This window comes from Rattus norvegicus, chromosome 6, assembly GCF_021556685.1.
Source record: "Rattus norvegicus strain SHRSP/BbbUtx chromosome 6, alternate assembly SHRSP_T2T, whole genome shotgun sequence".
NCBI classification, from domain to species: Eukaryota; Metazoa; Chordata; class Mammalia; order Rodentia; family Muridae; genus Rattus; species Rattus norvegicus.
This window is the reverse complement of record NC_141539.1, coordinates 128,166,797-128,191,267: the sequence shown is the minus strand read 5'-3', so window position 1 is coordinate 128,191,267 and position 24,471 is coordinate 128,166,797. Positions and strand designations below refer to the sequence as shown.

Here is a 24,471-nt window from a genome sequence, read left to right as displayed (position 1 = left end):
ACCTCCAGATTAGCTTCCTATTAGCAAAATAATAATAAACATAAACTGTCACTAGAGCGTTAGAGTCAATATGAAGGGGGAAAAAACTCAACACTCTAAAACACCCAAGAGTTAGGTGCCCATTGTCCAATGGCATCAGTTAAAATCGGGGTTTTCTTTAACTCCGTGGTGATTGTGAAAGTGTGTTTAAGGAATGCTTAGCTGCAGGACTATGGTAAGAACATATTTGCTTGTTGCTTATCAAGGAAGAACACATGACTATGTGGTAATAAAGACACAAACAATGAAGATCACATTTTTCTTCCAACGGATTACATAAATTAGGAATCATCCTAACCGCTTTCTGAGATTGGCTTCCCTGTCCCGAGACAGGAGGGACCAAACATGTGTATTTACCCTCCTACACCTACCTGGAGTCACCAGCATTGTCCACATTCCTGACCTGACCTTTGACCTGGCTGTAGTGAATGGCCCAGCTCTAGTCATTCCTCTTTGCAAATCCCAAGGAGCCATGATGATCAACGTCTCTCTGGTCTCCTCTTCCACAGAGTTCTCAATAATGTCCGTTTGTCCTTTCAATCTTTAAGGCTACCCGGGGAGCCTTTTAGGCGGTATGGCTCACTGTCAGCGGTTAGCAGAAGACATATCAAGTCCCGGAGAAGCAAGGTTTTGCTGTTCCCAACAGCCAGTGGGAATAAGCTCCTGGATGCAACTAACTGAAACGCTGGCTTAAGCAACTTAAAGAAAGTCAAAATGCTTTCGACAGGTGTGCGGCGGAGAACCACAGAACAGTGAGTACCAGAGCGGGGAGAACCTTAGGGTCCTTTCCCCGTAACCATTTCATTTTAAAGGTGGGAAAAGGAGGCGCACAGGTAGGTAGCAATTAGCTCTCCTGACTTCTGCTCAGTGCTTTTCCCTCTAGGACAGTCCTGCGATTAAGCCAGCATGCACACAGTAAATATTCATTATGCAACATCAAAACAGTTGTCAGCAGCGGTTGGGCTAATCGCTGATCTGAAGTGTACAGATTCCACAGCTCACACTTGCCCTTTCTCCTTTCTGCTTCTCAGCATTTTCCCCAACAAAATAAGTTCACATTGCAGATAGATGGCCTCTATTGTCATCTCCAAAGACAGCGATAACTTTAATAGCCATTATTTCATTTAACCCATAGTATTTGGTTATAAACACATTTTCTAAGACAAACTACAAATACCAGAAAATACATCAATTACATAATCAACACAAATCCATTTTCTTCCAAATGTCTTTGACCTGTCATTCATCATAACTTTAATAATGACATTATAAGAAACACTCGTGTTAATGTATAGGTCTAAGCTCCCAATATTTGACACATATGCCAGCCCGGCTTATAATTTCTCTATCCGCTATCACAATGATATTTTATTACTGTGACTTTTCTCGAGGTTTAATACTCGTCAGATCTCTGCAGAGTTTCCGGGAATGTCATTAATCCTTCTACCACCTAAAAAGGAAGTCAATGATAGTTCGGGATGCGGACAATAAGCTGAAATGAGGAGAAAAGTCAAAGATCCCCCAGGTCAACGGGTTGCTCACAATTCGAGAGCTTTAAAACCGTCATTACACAGTGACTGCAAGCATTCGGATGTGTTTATGAGATGAATGGGTGACTTCCGTTAAGATGCAGTAACAGCTCCTTGCGATGAGTTTCCAAACATGCAGGGGAAAGCAGACGCTAGGGCCACTTCCTCCTTTAAGATGTTTGCGTAAGGGGTTGGGGATTTAGCTCAGCGGTAGAGCGCTTGCCTATCGAGCGCAAGGCCCTGGGTTCGGTCCCCAGCTCCAGAAAAAAAAAAAAAAAGAAAAAAAAAAGAAAAAAAAAGAAAAAAAAGATGTTTGCGTAGTTTACGTCTTCACATAGAGCTATCCCTGTTAGTTCACCCGTTTATTTTTCTATATCGAATTGTGAGTGGTAAGAGACATCTTCCCTATGTTTCCATCCCAGTCTGAAGGCACTGCCTAGTGCTGAGTGGGTACACAACCGTCATTGGACTGAAGTGAACAATGAGTTAATACTTGAAAAACAGCTTTAGCACTCTCTCTCTCTCTCTCTCTCTCTCTCTCTCTCTCTCTCTGTGTGTGTGTGTGTGTCTGCATAACATACATATAAAGTAATATATATGCATCCCATATATACATATATATGTATATATGGATTCTTTATTCTTAGATTCCAGACACCTAGTAAATACTCAGGAAGTTACCCGTAAATGAAGGTGAAAGGAAAGAAAGAATAGGATAAAAAAATAAATTCACAACCATGAAAGACAGTTTACAGAACAAGTTGGGGAATATTCAAATTACTTCCTATAACTGGGAGGCCAACAAATTTTCAGCCCCCCATATATTTCTCTTCCACTACTTGAAAATAACAAGGGGGCTGGATCAGCAATCAAACGCCCTGGCTGCTCTTCCAGAGGCCCAGGTTTTGATTCCCAGCACCCACATGGCTGCTCACCACCATCTCTAACTCCAGGGCCAGGGACTCTGATGCCCTCTTCTGGCCTCCATGAGCACTAGGCACACACATGATGCACTTAGATACATTTAGGCAAAACACCCATGCACTTAGAAAACAAAGACGAACGTGGGAAAAGGAGGAAGAGGAAGACGAGGAAGGGAAAAGAGAACAGTCAGAATCATCTCTGACAAGTAGCAACCTGCAATTGTGCTCAAGACAGAACTAAGGCTCGTTTGCATCTCAACCTTGCGCAGAAGAGAGGGTGTTGTGACTGGCTCGTGAGCCCAGAAGGACCCAGTGCCTCATCAAAGCTCAGAAGTCTTGCTCTTAACCCCACACACGTACTGCACGGTGGCTGCAGACTCAGATCACGGGCAAACTAGACGCACCATCTCCAGACACAACTGATCTCAGGACCATGTACGTCCAGCAGTCTCCCGCTCTGTTCTGCTCTAGTTACACTTTCGGAACATTCTCCGTGGCCTGTCCCAGCCTTATACCATAAGAAGCCACCTGCCATACATCACATTCCCTCAAATTCATAACTGAAATCCTAACCTCAAAAGGTGAGTGTAGCTGGAGATAAGGCCTTTAAAAGAGGTGACCAAGTTCAAATGAAGCCATTACAGCGAAGCGCTCTTCGAATACCATCTTCCTTGTGTCCTTGTAAGAAGATTAGGACACAGGAGAGACATCAGGAATGGGGGAGGGGGAGGAAAGGCCGAGTGAGGACAGGTGAGAAAGTGACCATCTGTGAGGCAAGGGAAGAGGCCTCAGGAGAAAGCAAATCTGCCAACACCTTGATCGTGAACTGAAAGTCTTCAGAACTGTGAGAAAATAAATATCTGCTGCTTTAGCAGATCCATCTGTGGTGCCTTGTGGCGGCTGGAGAAATTGACTACACCATCACAGAGGAAAGTCTCTAAGTGAAAGGAAGAAAGGTGTGAGCCCTGAATTAAGACTTCCTGCTCCTCTCTACCAAACCTCCGTTCCCTCCTCTGTGAGAAGGAGGGGGTGGGGTCCATGAATCAGTTCACGGTCACTTAGCACAACGCCCAGAACATACTCACTTGCAGTGCCGACTTGTATTTCATTCCCCCTGCTACCAACCACCAAGGTCACCGTGAGAGCCCACCATCTACCAACTGTCCCCCTACACCATTCATCTCTCCCTCTTTATTAAGTCACCCTCATTAACTAGAATCTCCTTTGTCAGAGGGAAAGGAACAAAACACCTTCCCCTCCCTGCAACTACTGGCTTCTGCCTTTGGAGCTTGAAATATTAAGAGTTGTAGATAATATGTCCTCTGAGTGTGTGTGTGTGTGTGTGTGTGTGTGTGTGTGTGTCTGTGTGTGTGTGTCTGTCTGTCTCTTTGTGTCTCTGCCTCTCTTCTCTGTCTCCCTTCTCTCTCCCCAACCCTCTCTCTTTCCCTCCCTTACACACACACACACACACACACACACACACACACAGTCCTCTCACTCACCCCATCTGTCTCCCACCATCACCACTGCCCTGAATCTATTTTCCTGGCAACCCTCTCCCTCACAGCACCCAGAGTGTCACATCCAATGGCACTTCCCAGTCAACCATGGCATTACTAACCCTTTCAGCTCTCCCATACAGTCAGTCCACCAGTCCCACTTTTTTGAAACTCTCTTCCCTTGGCTTTCCTAGCGCCAGATCCCCCAGACTTCTACGTTTCAGAAACATCCCTCACAGAGTGCTTTTGCCACCTCAATGCTTCTGGAATTTTGAAATTTACCAGGGCTTCACCATCGACACTCATTTTCTCTCTCCCTGGGCAATCCCATCCATCCATGTGGCTACAGGTTCTATCCATGGACCAAGTATTCCGACATAGACATCTCTGTTGCAGGTGCCTATGCCACGTGAACAATAGACGACTTATCACTTTTTCTACTAAGGAACCTCACAGGGATCTCAGAGTAAACGAATCCAATGCAAAATAATCCTCCCTATCCACCAACCCTCAATTAAAACCCTGCTACCATCAGTGTGATCTGCAAAGTTCACACAGAGGCTGAACAGCATCCTCATACTGTCTAACTCTAGTCTAATCCATCACCATATCCTACAAACACAAACCCCAAAAGATACCTCCAAAGTACATCCTTCCTCCTCGGTGGCTTGCCACCGCCCTCAGACAGACTCAGGACCCTTCCTGGCTAATCTTCCAGATTCTCTCTTGCTATGGCCCACTTCTTTCTCCTTGAGAAGCCTAAGAGGCCTTTTAGAGTCGTTTCACTTAATCGTCTGCGGCCCACTGCGCTGGAAGTAAAATCTGAACTTCTTGCCGCCCACTTCCGGTCTGACCTCGCACCCTACAGCCACACCAGTTTCTCTTGCTCAGTTTCTCATACAAAGCTTTTTCTTTGTGCGAGGAAACTTTGTACATGCTCACGCTTTTCCCAAGTTCTTGTCCTTTCACAGTCTGAGTGTCTGATGTCCATTTGTACCACACAGGTGGCTTTACCGGCCGCTTGCTCACAGAGGCCTTTGCCAATGTTCCCATCCGAACCGATTCCCTGATCCACACTTCCGTTTTTCTCTATATAATACACAAGGTAGGGCGCTTTCCCCCAGTGGCTAACACAACTTGCAATTGTAGGTTTGTTCAGATGAGCGCTCACTACCTCTTCCAAATGGACTCACGCCAAAAAACTGCATACGTGCTCACCACTGCAGAGCCCCAGGGCCTCATAAGGACTGCCTGTGCAGAGTTCCCGGTAAAGGGGGGAAATGGAGAGGTGGTCAGCTTTCAGTCATTAAACTGTTCGACTATAAATGACATTTTAGTGTGTTAGCCTTTATATATATTTTTTTTCAGAATTCACTTTCCCCATACATCAGAAGTAGATTTCTACATCATTGCAAATTGCTCTCTAACTTGTTTTTAAAAGTAAATGGTAATTTATTTCACCAATCATTTATTGATGTTTGTGAGACTTGGGGCGGCTCCACTATTCTGTGTAAGACAAGAAAGGAGTTGGAGCAATGGTTCAGTGACTACCAACCAACACTGCTCTTGCAAAGGTCGTAAGTTGGGGTCCCTGCACCCACAGCAGGCAGCTGGCCTCTGATTCCAGCGCCAGGGTAGCTGATGCCCTCTTCTGCCCTCTTCAGACATCTGCACACACGTGGCATATACATACACACATAGTTTTAAAATAAATCTCTAATGCTGCAAAAAAAATGCCTCTGAATACCTTTGTATTTCCTTAGAATCAATTTTCGAGGTAGAACTACACACACATGAAATATTTTGCAATGATTTGGGGAGGTCAGACATGGTAGTATGTGCCTATAATTCCAGCACTTGAAAGAAACAAACAGCAGAATCAAGGGTTCATGGTCAGGGCGGGAGTGTTGGCTCGGCAGTTAAGAGCACTGGCTGCTCTCTCAGAAGACCTGGGTTCCATTCCCAGTACCCACATGGCAGCTCACAACTATCTATAACGCCAGTTCCAGCAGATCTGACACTGTCTTCGCCCACAACAGGCACACAAGCAAAACCCCCGGTACACACAAGACCATCCTACATAGCAAGTCTGTGGCCACCCTGGGCTACATGAGACACTGAATCAAAAAAAAATTAAAACAAAATCAAACTGCTTTAAAAGAACAAACTTTTAAAGCAGGGAACCTTTTAGGATACTTGATAAGATGTTCTTCAGAAAGACGTGAGCATCATTAATATTGATAATAACAGCACTGAGCACGAACAATGTTGTGTGTGTGTGTGTCTGTGTGTGTATGTGTGCACACCACTGAGTACTGTATGTGTGTATTGCAAAACTTTTGTGTTGTATCACTTTCCGTTTACAGTCACTAATCCACAGCACCACAGAAGTAAGTGGTCTGCCCTTAGCCACAGAGCTAGTGCACAGTAGAACTGGTCACTTAGCTGCCCCGGAACCATGATGTTTCCAGACCACCCTGTTCTCTAATTGTTTTAGAGACATTCAACAGATATGACATGAAATAACATTCCCCTAATCCTTGTTTTCAATATCCCATTAAGGAAGGCTGTAGCAAGCAGATGAGCTACTAGACCAAATTTCCGATCTATATTTTAGAAACGTACAACTCACTATATCTACCTCGCTAATCTACCCTTCCCTTGAAAACTCGAGTGATTTCCATCCTTCGGAATCCACCTTAAGACCGCATCACCAGCTCTTAAGACTCTTTCCCATCCTTCCTGAAGCTTTCTAACTGACTTGATGGTATCAGTTGCTCCTTTTCTAAGCGTGCAGAGTGCCACTCTAATGGAGTCACTTTGTTAGCCACATATGTCAGTGACCGTAAGCTGATGACTCCAGTTAGTTTCATGTCTGCAAATTCATTTCCCCAAACACCTCTAGGTCCTTGAAGACAGACCTGTCCTCACTTTTCACTGTAAATCCCTCCGAATCTGTACATGCAGGTGGTCAGCAGTAGCAGTGGCTTAAATGTCAACTACCCTGTATCCTGTTCAGACTCCAAACTCTTTAAATATTCTGCTATTTTTTTTACAAATTATTCCCATATATGACTGATTACATAAAGAATGCAGTATTCTTTTTAATGGTTAATTTTCTTCCCTTGTTCCAACAGAACTCAAAAAAGTCCTCTTGATACATATTTCAAACGTTGTCTAGGTTCTTTGTTACGTTTGAATACTCACTCTGTTTTGTTGACGAGCAACTCTTGGTCTAACAGGTTGAGTGTCTGGAGATTCATGATGCCCTACAGAGAGCTCTAGATGGACTATGGGTTCCCATCTACAGCCATGTATTACCACAAGCCAGTTAACATCTTGACTTGGGGGATCCTTGTTTCACGTTCTTTGGTTCTTACCAAACGAGAATTAAGATAGCATTTCAAGTACAATCTTTGCAAATCTTTGTTGTTGATGTTGTAAACCTGACAGTCTGCGTTCTAGTTCTACCTCAACTTCAATCAGTTTCTTCTTGTACTGTGTAAACGCACGAATGGATTTTGTATGGCCACCTTTTAAACTATCTTACTGCCAGATTAATATCTCATTAAGGAATAACAGACATGGGGCTGGCGGGATGGCTCAGTGGGTAAAGACACTTGCCATCCTTCCTTAAGACCTGTCTGAGCCCCAGACCCCATATCCAGCTGGGAAGAAAGAAAGGAACCAACTCCACAGGGTGGCCCACTGACTTCCAAATATGTATCATGGCACACACATGTGCACATACTCAAAAAGACAGACTAGATAAATAAGTAAACAGGATGTCTGCCTCAATTATCGCTGCATATCTGTCTTTATTTACTTGTTTAGTGTTAATAGAAATGGGGTTATTTAATAGTCATATTGGTTCTAACACGAAATCATCTCTCAAGATCTATTTTCTTCTCCCTCCTCACAATATCACCTGAATTAAATTCGCACAATCTCCTTCTGAGATAAATTGCTATAATAATCTGTCTGATTGCACCCTGAACCTTTTTTTCAGTATGACATCCACAGCAATCTCTCCAGAATTCAAATGTTTTTTTCATTTTCTGTTCATTGAAGTTCCATTAACATATGAAGCCCAGGAAGAATGGCTCCCTGCTCACCAGCCAAGCCTCCTCTCCTGCTCTCTCCCTGGGTGTCTCACCTCAACCGTTCTAACTTGCGAAAGCCCACGTGACGGTCTTTCTTAAACACCGTCCTGTTCAGAGATGCAATCTCTGCCTCTCTGCATGGAGGCTCCCAAAGAATTCCCTGAGTTTCAGGACTAGCCATGGTTCCTGTAAACAGCTAACCTTCCCGAGCGCATGTCCACTTCCCTGAAGTTATCTGAGTGTTCACCGCCCTGGGTTTCTCTCTGGCACATGACCACTGCCTGATGTTGCCGATAGCTCAATAGCTGTCTCCACACTGGACTACCAGAACCGTCCCTTTGAATGTCGTACACACGGCGTGTTTTCTAAGTGTCTGGTTCTGAACATGTATTTGCTGCATGAGCGAGTGAATGTAACATACAACTCAGTACAACAAAGCAGCTTAAAGTGTCCAGTCCTTTCATGAACTAGAGTTAAATCGTGGATGGAACTAAGGTTTTCTGCCCCCTCTTGCTGGTACTCATCGCAAGGACCCCTTGTATCACTTTCTTCTCAAAACCCCTAAATCCATCACTATTTGGGGGTATGGACATGATATGAATTAAATAATGGGGAGTGATCCCTCCCAAGAGACAGCCCATGTATGCGCTGATGGCCAGGTTCAGGAGCAGGGCTACTCCAGTCCCCTGAGCTGCACATCAATGTATCACATGCCTCACCCGCTGAACATGCATCCTGCAGATTACAGTTCTGTTTGTTCTGCTAGGCTCCAGTCTTGCTTTAACACTCCCCCACCCCCACCCCGTTTCCCAGCTATGCTCCAATCTCTTCCTTCTGCAACAGGAGCGCCGTGTTTACTCCGCGCCATTATATACTTGGAAGTGTGTGGTGTGTTTGGGTGTTTTATTTGCTTTGTTTTGCAGGGACTCACAGTTAAGAACTTGCTTTGAGCCTGGACTTTTAAACAGTTTGGAAGTGTGAAGATAATGTGGATTTCTGAAGTGGTCACTGGATGCATTTTGGTGACCAGGGCAGAATGCTATGGCTTGAATGCCCCTCCCCAGGCTTTGGTTTGGTTTGCTCGCTTGCTCGCTTGCTTGCGTTTGTTTGTGACGAAGTTTCACTGTGTAGCCTGGTTGTCCTAGAACCTACTATGCAGAGCAGACTGTCCACTTCAACAGGTACCACCTTGCCTAGCTACAGGCTCAGAATTTGAACACTTGCTCCCCATGCTACAGTAGCCCTTTGGAAGCAGAGCCTGGCTGGTGCTAATAAGACCTCAGAGGCAGGCCTTTGAAAGGGACACATGCCCCTGTCTCCTTTCCTCCACTCTCAACCTTCCAGTCTTAGATATAAGCACACTGGCTGCCAACAACCAAACCAGTCCCTTTCTATTTCCCGCCCTGGTGACCTAGGGCTTTTTTTATTTAAACCAGAAAGCTAAAATAAATCTCCCGCTCCCTTGAATCGCTTCTGTCAGCTATTCTATCATGGCGATGAGAAAAGCCAGTAGATACTGGGTCTTTGCTTGAATTCTGGCTCCCTAAGTACTAGCCGTGAGAACATGGACAAGGTAATGAACTTCATTATCTATACAATGAGGGCAATTGTTTTTTTTTTTTTTATCTCCTGGGGTTGTATATAGCAATTCTGTAGCACAATGACTGGCATACAATAAAACAATGTTACAATTCTAATTGGCTACTACAGCCCTTCCTCCTCCCTTCCTTTTCCTTCCCTAGGCTCATGTTCTGTCCTTTAAATAGAAGTTAATACAGGAATGTAGCTACTAATGAAAATATTCAAAAATTGAAATGTAGGGGGGAAACAAAGCAGCAAAGCATTGTCTGAGAACTCTGCTGGGTATGCAGGGTTCTGTGCAAATCTTTAATCAAAGAATGTCCCTCCCCCTTAAAGGAAGGTCACCCTCCCTGAAAAGCAAAACCTCACAAGAGATATGCGGAAGGGTAAAGGCAGAAGGAACAAAGAGACAGAGAGCCCAAGCAGTCCAAAGATGTCACCACACGCCACCTCATCAGTCTCTTCCAGACCCTCATGCACATATTCTTCTGTCCACTTAAGCCCCAGGTGGCCAACTTTCCCTGACACATTCAGCAGACAAGAAAGGTCAACAAAGAACATTCCTGTTCCTCCTCGAAGAACTCCACCCCACCACTAAACGCTGCATCTGTTAAATTCTCTACATTCTTCAAGACACTGCCACAAGCATTATTCATTTAGGTTTTGAGCATTTAAGATGTAAAATTAAGAAGACATTGGAAGTTTAGGGAGATTTAAATAATACACAGCAAAGCAAACACAAAAGAGAAGACCTGAGTGCACTTCTTTAACGGACATTGATTAACTAAAATCTTTGAGGTATTAACAAAACAACAATTACTGACGCACAACCCCAGCCCCTGCCCCGTCCTCTAGAAGGTCACAGAAAGGTGTAATGATAGTTCTCAGTTAGAGATGTGCACTGCATAATGCTAGTAAACATTAAAATAATGACTGTCTCACTCCCACATTTCCAGTGAGAAAACTGTAGCTGATGGGAGCTCAGTAGGTCACCCTGCGATGGCGAGAGACGTTCACCAAGAGAGCCGTTTTCTGTGACACCACCCAGGAAGAGAAGCTAAAACCAGCTATGGCCCACTGCACATTTTTAGCTCATTAAAAGTATGCAGCTGATTAGAGCCACTCAGTGAGCTTTCACATATGAATTTGCAAGCTGTAAATTAACCTCTTGTCATATTGGGGGGGGGGGGACATAAACACTGAAACATTCCACTTGCTGGAAATGAGACACTTGCAATTAAAGAGGAAAGAGCCACTTAAGGTTGATAAGTCAGTGCCTAGTGCTCTGTTGGTCAGGAGAGCTTGAACTGAGAGCTCGGCGAGTCAGATTTACCTCTAGGTATGGTGGAGAGAGTAATTTGGGAGATGTGGAGTAGAGGGCTGGTGATCGGGGAGTTGAAAGGAGCAGGCTCCCATCCCATCTAACACAACAAGAGTAGGTTGTGACATTTGGTTTGAAAGTTAACCGAGCAACTTCCACAGATCAAAATTTCAAACTGGAGGGATCTGAAGCCCCCGTCACTAAGCACATTCCAAAGCATCACTAGACTCTGGTCACTAACTGAGGGGACAAGATACCTGAATACCATACTTGAGGTTTCGTGGGAGAAAAGACAAGAGCTACTACTAATCTATCCACAATAGCAAAAATCCACAAATTCAGATTTATCGAACAGACACGACAAGATGCTATAATGTCTCTGCTAAATTGCACTTTGCTCCCTAATTTAAAAAAAAAACTAGTAGAATTCATGTCAGAGAAAACAGAATACTGACTCTGTGACATTCTTTATGTTTTACAGCAAGGTTAAATACTCAAGAAAAATCTGAAGTGCCCACCACTGCCAGAGTTAGTCAGCTTGACACAAAAAGATAAATAAATTAAAAAAAATAGAGCCACCTGGGAAATAGTGAGCAAGTTTGTGAGAGATAATCTTGATTAAATTAATTGCTGGTGGGAACACCCAGGTCTTAGCTGTGGGTAGGACCATTCCTGAGGCAGGGGATCCTGGGGTCTATAAGTGGAGAAGGGGGCTGAGCAGACCAGCATTCATGCCTCTGCTTCCTGATGTGAACACAACATGACCAAATGCTTCACGCTTCTGCTGCCTTCACTTCCCCAGCATGGTGGACAGAAGAGAAATGAAGGCCACCCTTCCGTGTCATTCACTTTCAAAGGGCAACAGCATCACTGAAAATCAACTCTGCTCCCTAAGAAGATAAGATCTCCCCAAATTGTCTAAATAAGAAAATTGTCCGCAGCCACCATTGTCCTCAAACACCTGGCCATGCAGATAACCCACTGGGGATATGTGGGGATCCCACTTTCTTGCGGAAGCATGGTGTCTTCCATGACAAGGCCCAAGTTCAAGTGGAGAGTCACGGTCAGTCTGGAGTTTAAATTCAGATGTGCCGTGATTCGGAGCAGACAATACGACAGACATTCAGGAGTAATTCACACCATCCTGCAGGGAAATTCACGTGACCAAAATTGAACACCTATTAAATAGAAGAGCCCAGCTCCCTGGGGACTGTTCTTTTTTTTTTTTTTTTTTTTTTTTTTTGGTTCTTTTTTTTTTTTGGAGCTGGGGACCGAACCCAGGGCCTTGCGCTTCCTAGGCAAGCGCTCTACCACTGAGCTAAATCCCCAACCCCCCTGGGGACTGTTTTTAAGAAACATAACTACCATTCCTGTTGGATCCCCACGTACCAGGCAGTGTCTGGAGCACTTTGTCCATTTGACTCTTGTAAATTTCGAGACAATTCTATGAGGCACGCTGCCTTTATTTCCCTGTCATTTTTTTTTAACAGATAAGAAAACTGAGTAAATTGTTGTCGGTTTTAAAAATGTGTGAGGTCCACATATAATTTGTCCTTTCACTCAGGCAGCAAGCATCTATCAAGGCTCAACAGGACACAAGGCAACCCTCACCTTCAACCTCATGAGCAGATAGAAAAGAACAAGGCGTGAATAAAAACAAGACTATTTTTAAAGGTCTAGAAAGGAATGTCTAAGGGGCTAAAACAGAGAATGAAGACAAAGTCAAGGCATTTCTTTCGCACAAAGTGACTGTGACCGGCTCTTCTGAAGAGCTGATTCTTAAGTAAGTCTTAGAAGACGAGATGACACTAGTCCTGGGGTGGGGGGAGGGTGTTCTGAATTAAGACTGCAACCTGAAGATGTCATTTATCATGCTTACCGGAAGGTCACTTGCTTACAGTGTAAGGGTGTGTGTGTGTGTGTGTGTGTGTGTGTGTGTGTGTGTGTGTGTGTGTGTAAGGAGGAAGAAAGCAGGAAGCATAGAAGATCAGATTCTGGAGAGCTTGGAAGCCTATAGGTAGGAAGCAGGTGACTTGGCAAGCCAGAGGAAGTCGGATCCCAGGACAGCTGCAGCAAAGAGGAGGAAAAATGAAGGTGCGTCTCAGAATTCCCTAAGGCACACTGGCCACCCCACAGAGCTCAGCACCTAGAGATGAGGGAAAAGGACAGGAGGCAAAAGGAAGTCTTTAAAAATTATGGCGGAGAACTGTTAAGAGTAATCGGAAGGTTAAATCATCTTCTGTACTTAAGTCTCTGGGAGGACTCCTCTCCCAACCTGGCAGATCGGAAGCTAGAAAAACCATGCATCTGAGAACTCTAATGGAGACCACACACATCTGAGGATAGGGGTAACTGACACAAGCCAAGATGATCAGCCAGTTAAACGAACTACGAATGCAACCATGGTTCCCAGCATCTAACAGCCTCAACCTTCAGGCTAGAGGTTGGAGGTCTGCATTTGCTCCTTCCCCCTATAAATGTAACCTAAAAGCAGTGATATCAAGGGATCCCCTAGTTAACGGCCCCCCGGCATGCAACTTGAGCATCTTAATCCAACCCTGAATCTGAGTGCGCAGAGATGCACAGGCAGCTACATGAAGAAAAGACAGGGCAGAAGAAACAGAACATTACCTCGAATGGAAACCTAAGTAGAAAAAGAAACTCTCTCTGTGTGTGTGTGTGTGTGTGTGTGTGTGTGTGTGTGTGTGTGTCTGTGTGTGTGTCTGTGTGTGTGCATGTGTGTGTGTGTGCGTGTGTGTGTGTGCGTGTGTGTGTGTGTGCGTGTGTGTGTGTGCATGTGTGTGTGCGTGTGTGTGTGCATGTGTGTGTGCGCGCGCATGTGTGTGTGTGTGTGCTAGGGAGATATAAGTAACATGTAAAGTGCTTGCCACACAAGTATGAGGGCCGGAGTTCAGAACCTAAGTACCTACTCAAAGTCTGGATTGGTGTTGCAAGCCTGTAATCTTTAGAGTTGGGAGGCTGAGATAAGTAGATCTCTAGAGCTCACTGCCCAGACATTCTAGACAAAAAGTAACAAGCTCTAGGCTCCCTGAGATGCTGTCTTAAAGAACAAAGTAACAAGCTCTAGGCTCCCTGAGATGCTGTCTTAAAGAGCAAGATAGAGCGTGATAAAGGAACAATCTGAAAGTTGGTCCTTCACCTCTATACAGGCATGTGGAGGTGAATGCATCCCTGCACACAAACCCACACGCAACACACACACACACACACACACACACACACACACACACTAACTAGTTGATTAGTTAGTTAAAAACTGTTATAAGGGACGGAAGAGATGACTCAGAGATTAAGAGCACTGGCTGTTCTTCCAGAGGACCCGAGTTCAATCCCCAGCACCCACATGGTGTTTCCCAATTGTCTGTAACTCGAGTGCTAGGTGTAACACCTTCTTCTGGCCCCTGTGGACACCAGACATGCATGTCGTGCATGCAAGCAAAACACTCTTACACATAAGATAAACAAAATATTTTTAAAAACCGTTAAAAATATCACCAAGGGCAGCACTGGTTATAAATAAACATTGCTGAGCTTTCCAAAAATAACACACAGAAAATGACAAGAAAACAGAGCTATTGAACACTGAAACATCATTTTAGAAATAGTCAACAGCAAAGCTAAAAGACACAGTTGGGGAAAATTCCCCCCAAGTACAGCGAAAGGACAGGGACACAAAATGAGGGAGAAATGACAGGTCCAGGAGACTGAACTTAGAATAGAAGTACCAGAAAAGGCATACAAAGCCAGAGGAAGTGAAGCTACTAAATGAAATTAAGGAATGTTTAGGTAAAAGCAGCTTGAAAGGGCCCATCGTGGACTAGCAGGATGGCTCAGCAGTAAAGGCGCTTACCAATGAAATCTGGGAGCCGAGTTTAATTAACCCTTAGGACCCAGGTAAAAGTGGAAGGAGAGAGCCGACCACACAGAGCAATCCTGTGACCATGGCACATGTGCCCCCACACACATCATGTATTCACACACACACAATAATAATTAATATAATAGTAATTAGCATAATAATTAATATAACGATAATAAACAATGTTAAAACGGGTCAAACACAACGAAGAAAAGTAGACAGTGTATGTCACTGCAAGGTGTCAGAAACTAGAGACAAAGAAAAGATTCTATACGCATCTAGATATTTCTCAAAATGTTGCATTGCTTAAGGAAGACCAAAGATCAAATAGAAACCCTTCTGGACCCTTCAAGAGCAGTGCCGCCAGCAAGACAAGAATGAAGCAATGCAAAATTCGAAATCCCAGGAAGAAACTATTACCAGAGCAGAAGTATGTGTTCAGACAAATTACAAATTGAGTCCATGGTGTTTGGGCATTTATGGGTTCATCCTTCCTCCTGAGAGGACCAAGACCCGGTCATGCATCTGGTATGAATAGCAACCTGCCATGATCAGAGGAGTGTAGCTGAGAAAAGACTGGCAAAAGTTGCCATCACTAAGAATCCCCCATACCCAATACACTGTGTCTTTAACCCAATATGCACTGCCTGGACAATCATGGCCCTGATTTTCATCTGTTCTTAAGCCAATGAAGTTCCTACCCTCTTCCACAATGTCCTCGAACAGCTAAGGACACTCCCTGACCCCACAGACGTGGTCTATTTTGTTACTTCTAAGCAAAAAAAAAAAAAAAAAAAAAAAAAAGGTAAATCTGAGCTTAAACAAAAAAATCCAAAGCAATTCTTTCATACCACAGGCACCACAAAGCCCCAAGCAGGGTGACCCCTTCTTTAAAACCTTGCTTAGTTACTTCCAAAGGAGGGGCTCTCAAAGATAAATTTAGGTCATGTGACAGAGACTGCATTAGTCTTTCTTCATAGCATGAGAGGGAAGATACAATTACGTGCACATGCTTCCCCATCTAGCACCTTGATTAGAAGACAACATTTCTGGTTTTTTTGGGTGCCTACCTTGTGACTGTCCTCACTTGCCATAAACATATCTGTCTAATTGGCCCTGTCATTGTTCCCTGGCTCCTCTTTACTGTCCCATCCTGAGTATGTGTTACCCAAACCTATAGGAGTCAACTCGAGGGAGACCTCGGGGCATAAGGAAGACTCCGCCATATAAGTGGCTCCTGCACAAGTTTTGTGAGTCATTTTTTTAAATAAAGAATGAAGGGCTGTTGTAGACACCTTTGGACCCAGAAACAGGAGTAGGTGATTACATACAAATCTACTTCTGAAGACAACTGCCATCTAGGCAAGAAATGGTATTAAACCCTATAGAAAAAGACTTTGAGTGTCCAGAAAGTCCACCGAAATATACCACAAGAAGAGGAGGGTTCTGGGAAGAGGGTACCGGCCGCAGCACCCAGAGTGTCTCCCATTAAAGCCAAGCAAGCCCATGGGGATAAGAAAAGCAAAGACCACTGATGATGTGTAGCAAAGCAGGGAAGAGGGCATCCCCAAAACCAAATGAATGGGGTAAGGACAAGTTGATGGCAGCTACACGTGTGTAGTTCATCAGCATTCATATAGGAGATACAGAAGAGAAGTTAGTAGTCCTCAGCACAAGAACCATCCCAAATGGTCAGTAAGTAATATTGGAAATGTTGGCTGATCTGAAAGGAGCCATCGGGCAAAGAAGGGCTGTTGGTGTGGTAAGAGCTCAAAGCAAAGAGGCAGATTTCCCAGTTCAAACACTCGCAAGCCAAAACCCTCCCTCAGAACCAAGCTCTAGACAGAGACAAAGCCACAGGGAACAGAACGGAGGCAGAACAGAAAGCAGGCGGAACAGAATGAAGGCGGAACAGAAAGCAGGCGGAACAGAATGAAGGCGGGACAGAATGAAGGCGGGACGGTGTAAAGGCACTGGACTCTGGGGATTAGGGGGGTAAAATGTGGAGGGGAGGGGAGGGCAAGCAGAAGTGGGCGACGGAGGCAAAAAGGGAACTCAGAAAAGACACGGGCAAAAGAAGGCAAATGGGACGAGAGAAACGTGTGGGTGGCTACGAATGTCTACTGTTCCCCTGCAGGACCCTGTTTCTGGTTCCAGGGCCCATGTCAGGCAGCTCCAGGGGGACCCATTGTCTCTAAGTTCTCGGGGTACTTGCATTCACACATACAAAACCACAAAGGGACACAAATGTATACACATAATTAAGATTAATTTTTAGCCTGGCAGTGGTGGCACACGCCTTTTATCTTAGCTCTCAGGAGGCGGAGGCAGGCAGAGCTCTGTGAGTTCGATGCCAGCCTGGTCTACAAAACAAATTCCAAGACAGTCAGGGCATACAGAGAAACCCTGTCTCAAAAAACAAAGTAAACAAAGAATGATTTTAAATTTTTAAAAAGCAAACAAAAAAGCCATCTCTTCTTCTAAAATTGTAGGAACACTTATTTAACCTAAAAGCTGAGTAACAGAAAATATCACATATTAGTATGTATAAATAACAACACATAGAAGAATATCATAAAAAACAAATTATAGTAAGAAGAGATTATGTCACAGGGAGAATGGATACGAGGCAGTAAATCTGCCAAGCAGCTCCAGCTAAATGCCCCACAATATAATTTTTAAATTTTACATTGTAATATAGTTTACCAACTCAAAAACAAATAAATAAAAACAAAGAAGCAGCAGAGGTCTGTCCACTAAGCAGATAAAAAAAACCTACAGCACAGTTTAATATTTCTAAACAAGCTCAAAATAATTAAGAAAACTATTACATCTGTGTTGTTAAAAATGCTAAAGTTAGGTGACCAGATAAAAGAGACACAACAAAAAGAAAAGTGAAAAACTCTTGAGAGAAAAATAAGGTAAATATTTCATAATGAAAACTACATGTCAAAATGTTAGACGAAAAAGCACAAAAAAAAAACTGCTTAAGTAAAGCACAGAAAAGAGAAACTCCTTTTATTTCATATTTTTACTGATGTGTGAGAGGTGTGTGTGTGTGTGTGTGTGTGTGTGTGTGTGTGTGTGTAAGAGAGAGAGAGAGAGAGAGATTTCTAGGCACATGTACCAGAGCATCCCCGTGACAGTCAGAGTACAACTTTGAGGAGTTGGTCCTTGCCTTCCACTTGTGCCTTCCAGGGATCAAACACCAAGTTTGCTCTAGAAGTGCCTTAACCCACTGAGCGATCTCACTTACCCCCAAAAAAGTCTGAAAAATTAAAAAGAAGCAAAGTGGCTTTTGGTTATGGTCATCTAAACCTCTACCAAGGAGCCTGACTCTTTCTACAATAAATTAAATACATACATACATACATACGTACATACATACATACATACATACATACATACATAGCTCGCTCACACAAGTGAGAAAGTAACAGAATATCGGGCCACAGTTCCCGTGGAGCATGAGAGAAGGAGGCCAGAAGTCAGTTCCCATCTCCAGGCAGTGACTTGGAGACAGCCTACATTATACAGACAGACAGAAAAACTTACAATCTTTCTGGACTAAGGGATTAGAAAGGGAAAGTTGGCAAACTGAGTGCTAAAACAAGTGGGGAACTGTAAAGGGAGAAAGTTGGAGAGGCAGTCCTCAAGCCTGAGACATCTACCTCACAATCCTCACATCCTAGGCCCGTAGTCTCTCACCGTCCTCCCCAAAACAGGCAAAGGGTAGCTCAGCTAGAGACCAAAGTGCTGCGCAGAGCAGCTGCTGAGAGAAAAGAGTCTGTCGTTCAGGTAGCGTCCCACCCAGCACTTTGGAGGCTGAGGCAGGGCGACTGTTGTGAATTCAAGGACAGCCTGGGCATCAGAATGAGTTTCAGACCAGCCTGGACTCCAGAGTAAGACCCTGTCATAAGAAAAAAACAGAAAAGGAATGGAGAGTGGGAGATCAGGAAAGGAGAAGAGGGACTGAGATTGTGAGTCAATTCCAACTAGAAAAAAAAAAATGACCTACCAAAATAAACAACGTTCATCGGCAGGAAATAAGAAAACTCAGAGTCTCCACAACTTAGTATTCATGAGATCCAGCAGTGCTTCAAGTAAGCCGAACAAAGAAACAAAATGACATATTCTCAGAAGAAAAGGAAGTCAGCCTAGTTCAGCCCTGAAAAGAAACAACTGTCAAAAATAAAACAGATTTCAGTGCCACCCCTACACCTGTCCTAGATGAAGTAAAACACACTTTCAGTGCACAAAATGCTCATCAGAGAAACGGGAAGTCTCCACAGAAAAAGGGAACAAAAGAGGGCTGGTGAGCTCTGCGAATCAACAGTAAGAGAGAGCCAACTCTCGAAAGTTGTCCTCTGACCCCTGCGCACCCACTCACACAGACACAACAGTGCTAGGCGAAATTTAAAATTTCCTTTTAAAAAGTAAATAAAAGGAAAACGAGATCAAGATTCTAGAGCCGGAAAATATAACTGCGTATTGGGAACTAAAAAAAAAAAAATTTCACCAGATGGGCTAAGCAGCTGAACATACGAAACAGATAGATGATTAATAGAAAGTGTCCTAGGTGAAAAATAAGAAAAAGATGGCCGTGGGCGGGGGGGGTGCAGAACAATCGGAGGCCTGCTAGATAACACTGGAGAACAGGATGCATGTTTAGTGAGCCCACCGGTGCTCGCTTGGGCAGCACATATACTAGTGAGCCCACCGGAGGGAGCCAATAGAAACAATGGGGCAGGAGCATCTGAAGCACTACTCATGAAAGATTCCCCGAATTTGCTAAAAGACAGACATTTTCAGATACAATATACACATAGGAGTAAACACATTGGGAACCCACGCCAGTAGGAAACACGCAGTCCCTGAACCGGGAAAAATGAAGACAAAGTGGCCTTGAAAGTCCCAAGACTTAAAGAACTTCACATCAACTCCATTATCTTTACATAAACTCCATGAACTCCAGCATTCGCTGGGCAATGCCGATGCCCTCTGCAACCATGAGGGCCAGACGGAACGGCAGGCATCTCTATCGAAAAGAAAACTGCTAAATCAGAATACAGTACTGGGATCGGGGGAAGACAACTATTATGAAAGGTTAAGAGCAAAATGAAGATCTCTTTGGATAAAAAGAAGTTAAAACAGTTGGTCACAAACAGATTTATACTAGAAAAAACAAACATCAAAGCAGCTGGTTGGAGAAATGAGATCAGGTAGAAACTTGAATCTTCGTGGGAAGAAAACAAGTAACTTCCCAGTTAAAAAGGAAGAAAGCAAGGAATGGAGGAAGGGAGGGAGAGAAGGAGGGGGAGGGGAAGGAGATGGGGAGGGGGAGGGGAGGAGGAGAGAGCTCCTCAGATATTGAAAATACTTTGATAAAACAACAAATATAAACTTTTTCTCCTAATTTCTTTACTAATCATGTAACTTGAAAATTGAAGTTGTAATGTTGCTTTGGGGAGCACATAACATATGTAGATTTATTACCAAAGGCAATTATGAAACAGAGGCGAATTATGAAACAGAGGCGAGGAGCCTATTGGGTTGCAAGATTTTCGTAAAATTAGCACATTGATATCTTGTTAACTATTGTAAATTAATTGTATACGATCATTGCTAAAGCAACCATTTGTAGGTTTTTTCCCTAAAAATTGTCTCCGTAGCTAAGGATGACCTTGAACTTCTAAGACTCTTGTGTCGTTAAGCATTGGGGTCACAGGCATGTCCTACCACACCCGGGTTACTCGGCACTGGTGACTAAACCCAGAAGTACACCAGGTCATCACCCTACCAACAGAGCTACACTTCCAGCTCAACCACTAATTTCTAAATGGAAAGAAGAAGGAGGAGGAGGAAGAGGAGGAAAAAGAAACCTAGGAAGTAAAGCATAGAATGTTGTGAAGACTTGGGTGAAAAGACCTATCACAGAAACAATCAGTATCCTGTAAAGCAGTCCTCAAGACAGGACACAGTAACAGAGGCCATGCGCGGGCCTCTTAACTGTGAAAGAGACAACGAACAGGGAAACATTACCTATGAACCCAATAACATAGCTTCAAACACACAGAACAAAAATTGATAGATTTAAAGGGAAAACAAATCACATAAACAGAGATGAAGATTGCAGCATACTTTAATCAATGACTGACAGAGAAAATAAGGCACAACTCATCAAAAATATAGTGGACTTTACACATGTCATTCAATTGCAGTAACATTCTCTTCAATTATAGGAGGAATGTTTATCAGCACAGACCATATTTAGGGCCCTAAAACGAATAAACATTAAAAAGATTCAAAGTACACAAATGTGTTCAATATGTCAGAGCAAAATTATGTTGGAAATCAAAAACAATGGGAGTGGCCAGGGAAATCCCAAAGATTTGGAATTAAGCTCATTGTTAAGAATTCTCAGGCTCAAAAGTAGATAAGTTAACAAACTGGAGACATGAGGAAATATTTTGAGCTGAACAGTAACGAAAATATAACCTATCAAAATTTATGAGCCAACATGGCAGCACACACCTGTTCTCTCATTGTTCAAGAGGCAAAGGCAGAAGGAACACACCATAGTCATGTTTAAAGCCAGCGAGCCCCTGTCCAGAAAAAAATAACAAACAAAAAAGACAGGACAGCAGGATTCTCTCAACGCAGGACTTACAAGTGACTTTAAAGCTGCTATAGAAGGGAAGAAAGATTTCAAACCAATGAGATAGGCTTTTACGTCAATGAACAAGAGAGAATTAAGTCCAACCAAGCCAAAGGAGAGAAGCAGTATAGCTAAGAAAAGCATCACATCAACACTGGCTGTTTGACACCAGGGAAATTCATAACCTCTAACCAGGAAAACTCAGGAATAAAAAACAGGCAGTAATTGCCAATATCAGAAATAAAGGAACAGGTTTGAAAACAACAGTTCAGTGGGTCACATGCAAGTATTAAGCATGAAGACCTGAGTTCAGATCCCCAGCACCCACACAAAGGCCAGGTGCTGTGACATACATCTATAACCACAATCATGGGGGCACAGAGAATGGTGGATCTTCAGGACTCAATAACCAGACAGTCTAGCTCAATGGTTCTCAACCTCCTTAATGCTGCAACCATTTAATACAGTTCCTCGTGTTGTGGTGACCCCCCCCAACTATAAAATTATTTTTGTTACTACTTCATAAGTGTTATTTTGCTACTGTTATGAATCTTACTGTAAAAATCTGATATGTCGTGTATCTGATAGTTGACCCTGTGAGTGGGTCATTCCACACCCCCAAAGAGGACATGACCCACAGGTTAAGAATCGCTAGACTAGATGAACCAGAAAGTTCCAGGTTCAGCAAGAGACCCTGCCTCAAAATAAATAAACAAATAAATAAATAAACTAGGCAGTGAAAGAGGAATACACCCGAAGTTGGTCCGCAGCTTGTACGTGGGTGAGCACAGGCAAACACGCACACACGCAGACAGACACACACAGCATGCTTGCATGTAATAGAACAGCAAACTTTAAAATATAGCAACAAATTCTACAGATGAAATTAAAAAAAAGTGAGGCCTAAAGAAGTTTATGCCAATACACAGACATCTGGACAAATCTGCCAAATGCAGACCGTGAACAAATTCCTTGAAAAACACAAATAACCATAAGTGGCCTGTGATAATATGATGTGTATTTAGGGGTCTTGGGTGCACATGTATGTTCATGTGTGTGTATAGATTTGTGCAGATAGGCGCAAAAAATCATGCATGCATGCATGATTGCCAAGGCTGGCTGGCAACTGGTGACATCCAGGAATCCTCCTACATCCACCCCAGTGCTGGAGTGACAGATGTGTATGGCCATGCCAGCTTTATTTGCTTGGGTATGGGGGATGTGATGTCAGGTCCTTAAGCTTGCACAGCAAGCATGTTAGCCACTAAGCCATCTCGCCAGTCTTGTTTGGGGACATTCAGGCCACGGGTTCTAGCTTCTAACTCCATGGTCTTTGTTCTTCTCTAAATGCCAGGAGTAATATGGTAAAAGTTGTTTTTCACCTTTGTTGGAATAGCATTGTAACAATGAAAGTGAGTGAGTTTCTTTTTTTAATATTTATACTCTTTTTGATTGGCTATTTTATTTATTTACATTTCAAATGTTATCCCCCTTCCCAGTTTCTGCTCCACAAGCCCTCTATACCCCTCCTCCCTCCCCCTGCCTCTATAAAGTTGCTCCCCCACCCGACCACCTGACCACTCCTGCCTCAGTGGCCATCAAGCCTCCACAGGACAAAGAGGCTCCCCTCCCATTGATGCCAGACAAGGTCATCCTCTGCTACATATGCAGCTGGAGTCATGGGTCCCTCCATGTATACTCTTTGGTTGGTGGTTTAGTCCCTGGGAGCTCTGGTGGGTCTGGTTGGTTGATGTTGTTGTTCTTCCCATGGGGTTACAAACCCCTTCAGCTCCTACAGTCTTTGCCCTAACTACCCCATTGGGATCCCTGTGCTCAGTAGAATGTTTGTCTGCATGCATCCTCATCTGTATTGGTCCGGCTCTGACAGAGCCTCTCAGGGGACAGCTATACTGGGCTCCTGTCAGTAAGAAGTTCTTGGAATCAGCAATAGTGTCTGGGTTTGGTGTCAGCAGAAGGGATGGATTCCTAGGTGGGGCAGTCTTTGGATGGCCTTTCCTTCAGTGTCTGCTCCACACTATGTCCCTACATTTCCTCTTGAGGCAACATTGAGACTGCAGAAGCAGACTTCAAAAACTATACATACATACATACATACATACATACATACATACATACATACATACACACATACATACATATATACACACACATGAATACACACACATACATATATATCTTTGTCCTTCTCAACCTATTCCTTTTTCTCTCAAAAAATCAGACATAGGAAAAAAGACCCAAAGATTTCCCTCACTTTTCTATGTCAGAGCTAGACATTTAGAAATTGTCCAGTATATTTTATCAGTGTACATATAAGGCCATCCAGTTTCATAAGGAGTCCTACTCATACCTGGGAGACGTGCTGCACCTTCTTCAGTCCTAAGCATATGTCTGCCTCACTAGCGCTTATGCAACGAGGTCGCTAGGGAAGCACAAAGGACAGGTTCTGATAGCTTCCAGACAGCTGAGCGAGTGCAGGGAGGATTCTGGGAAGTGGCGAGCTCAGGAGGAGCATGGGAGCTCTGGGCCCCTTCCCCCATGCCTCAGGCCTGGGTATTCATTCATCTGAAACCTTTGCAATGCCCTTCATAAGAAACCAGCAAACATGTTTGCCCGGGGTTCTGTGAAAGGCTCAAGCAAACCAATAAAAACTGAGGAGACTTGCAAGGCTCTGGTTTGTAGATGGCCACCCGGAGGGCTCAGGTGAAGTTGCACAGGCCTTGGATTGGCATAAGGGGTGGGGAGGGGGCATAATTGAGGAAATAGTTCCAGAGCTTTGGTATCTCTAGGTTGACAGTGTCGAAAAAAGGAAGCCAGGTGGGGAGAACGTTCAGCTCTGCAGAATTAACTGAGTGTGTGCTGTTGGGAAGACATGCCTACCCCCTTTCAGCTCACAGAAGAAATCTGTGTTAGGGCTGTA

General features: G+C 43.8%; 1 protein-coding gene across 17 annotated transcripts in view; it reads right to left on the bottom strand.

Annotated features, from left to right (window-relative positions):
- The window catches only part of Unc79 (unc-79 subunit of NALCN channel complex), a 246,811-nt gene that overhangs the window by 204,866 nt on the left and 17,474 nt on the right, over positions 1–24,471 (bottom strand). For 9 of the 17 annotated variants that reach the window (XM_087553450.1, XM_087553453.1, XM_087553455.1 and 6 more), the window contains exon 1: positions 411–1,116. The exons of 6 other annotated variants lie outside the window; for them this stretch is intronic. In XM_087553450.1, coding sequence (XP_087409576.1) covers positions 411–513 — 103 coding nt within the window. In that variant the 5' untranslated portion in view covers positions 514–1,116. Of the gene's footprint in view, positions 1–410; positions 1,117–18,893; positions 19,142–24,471 lie in introns of those variants that run through there. 2 more of the 17 variants (XM_087553466.1, XM_087553460.1) reach the window with 2 other exon arrangements.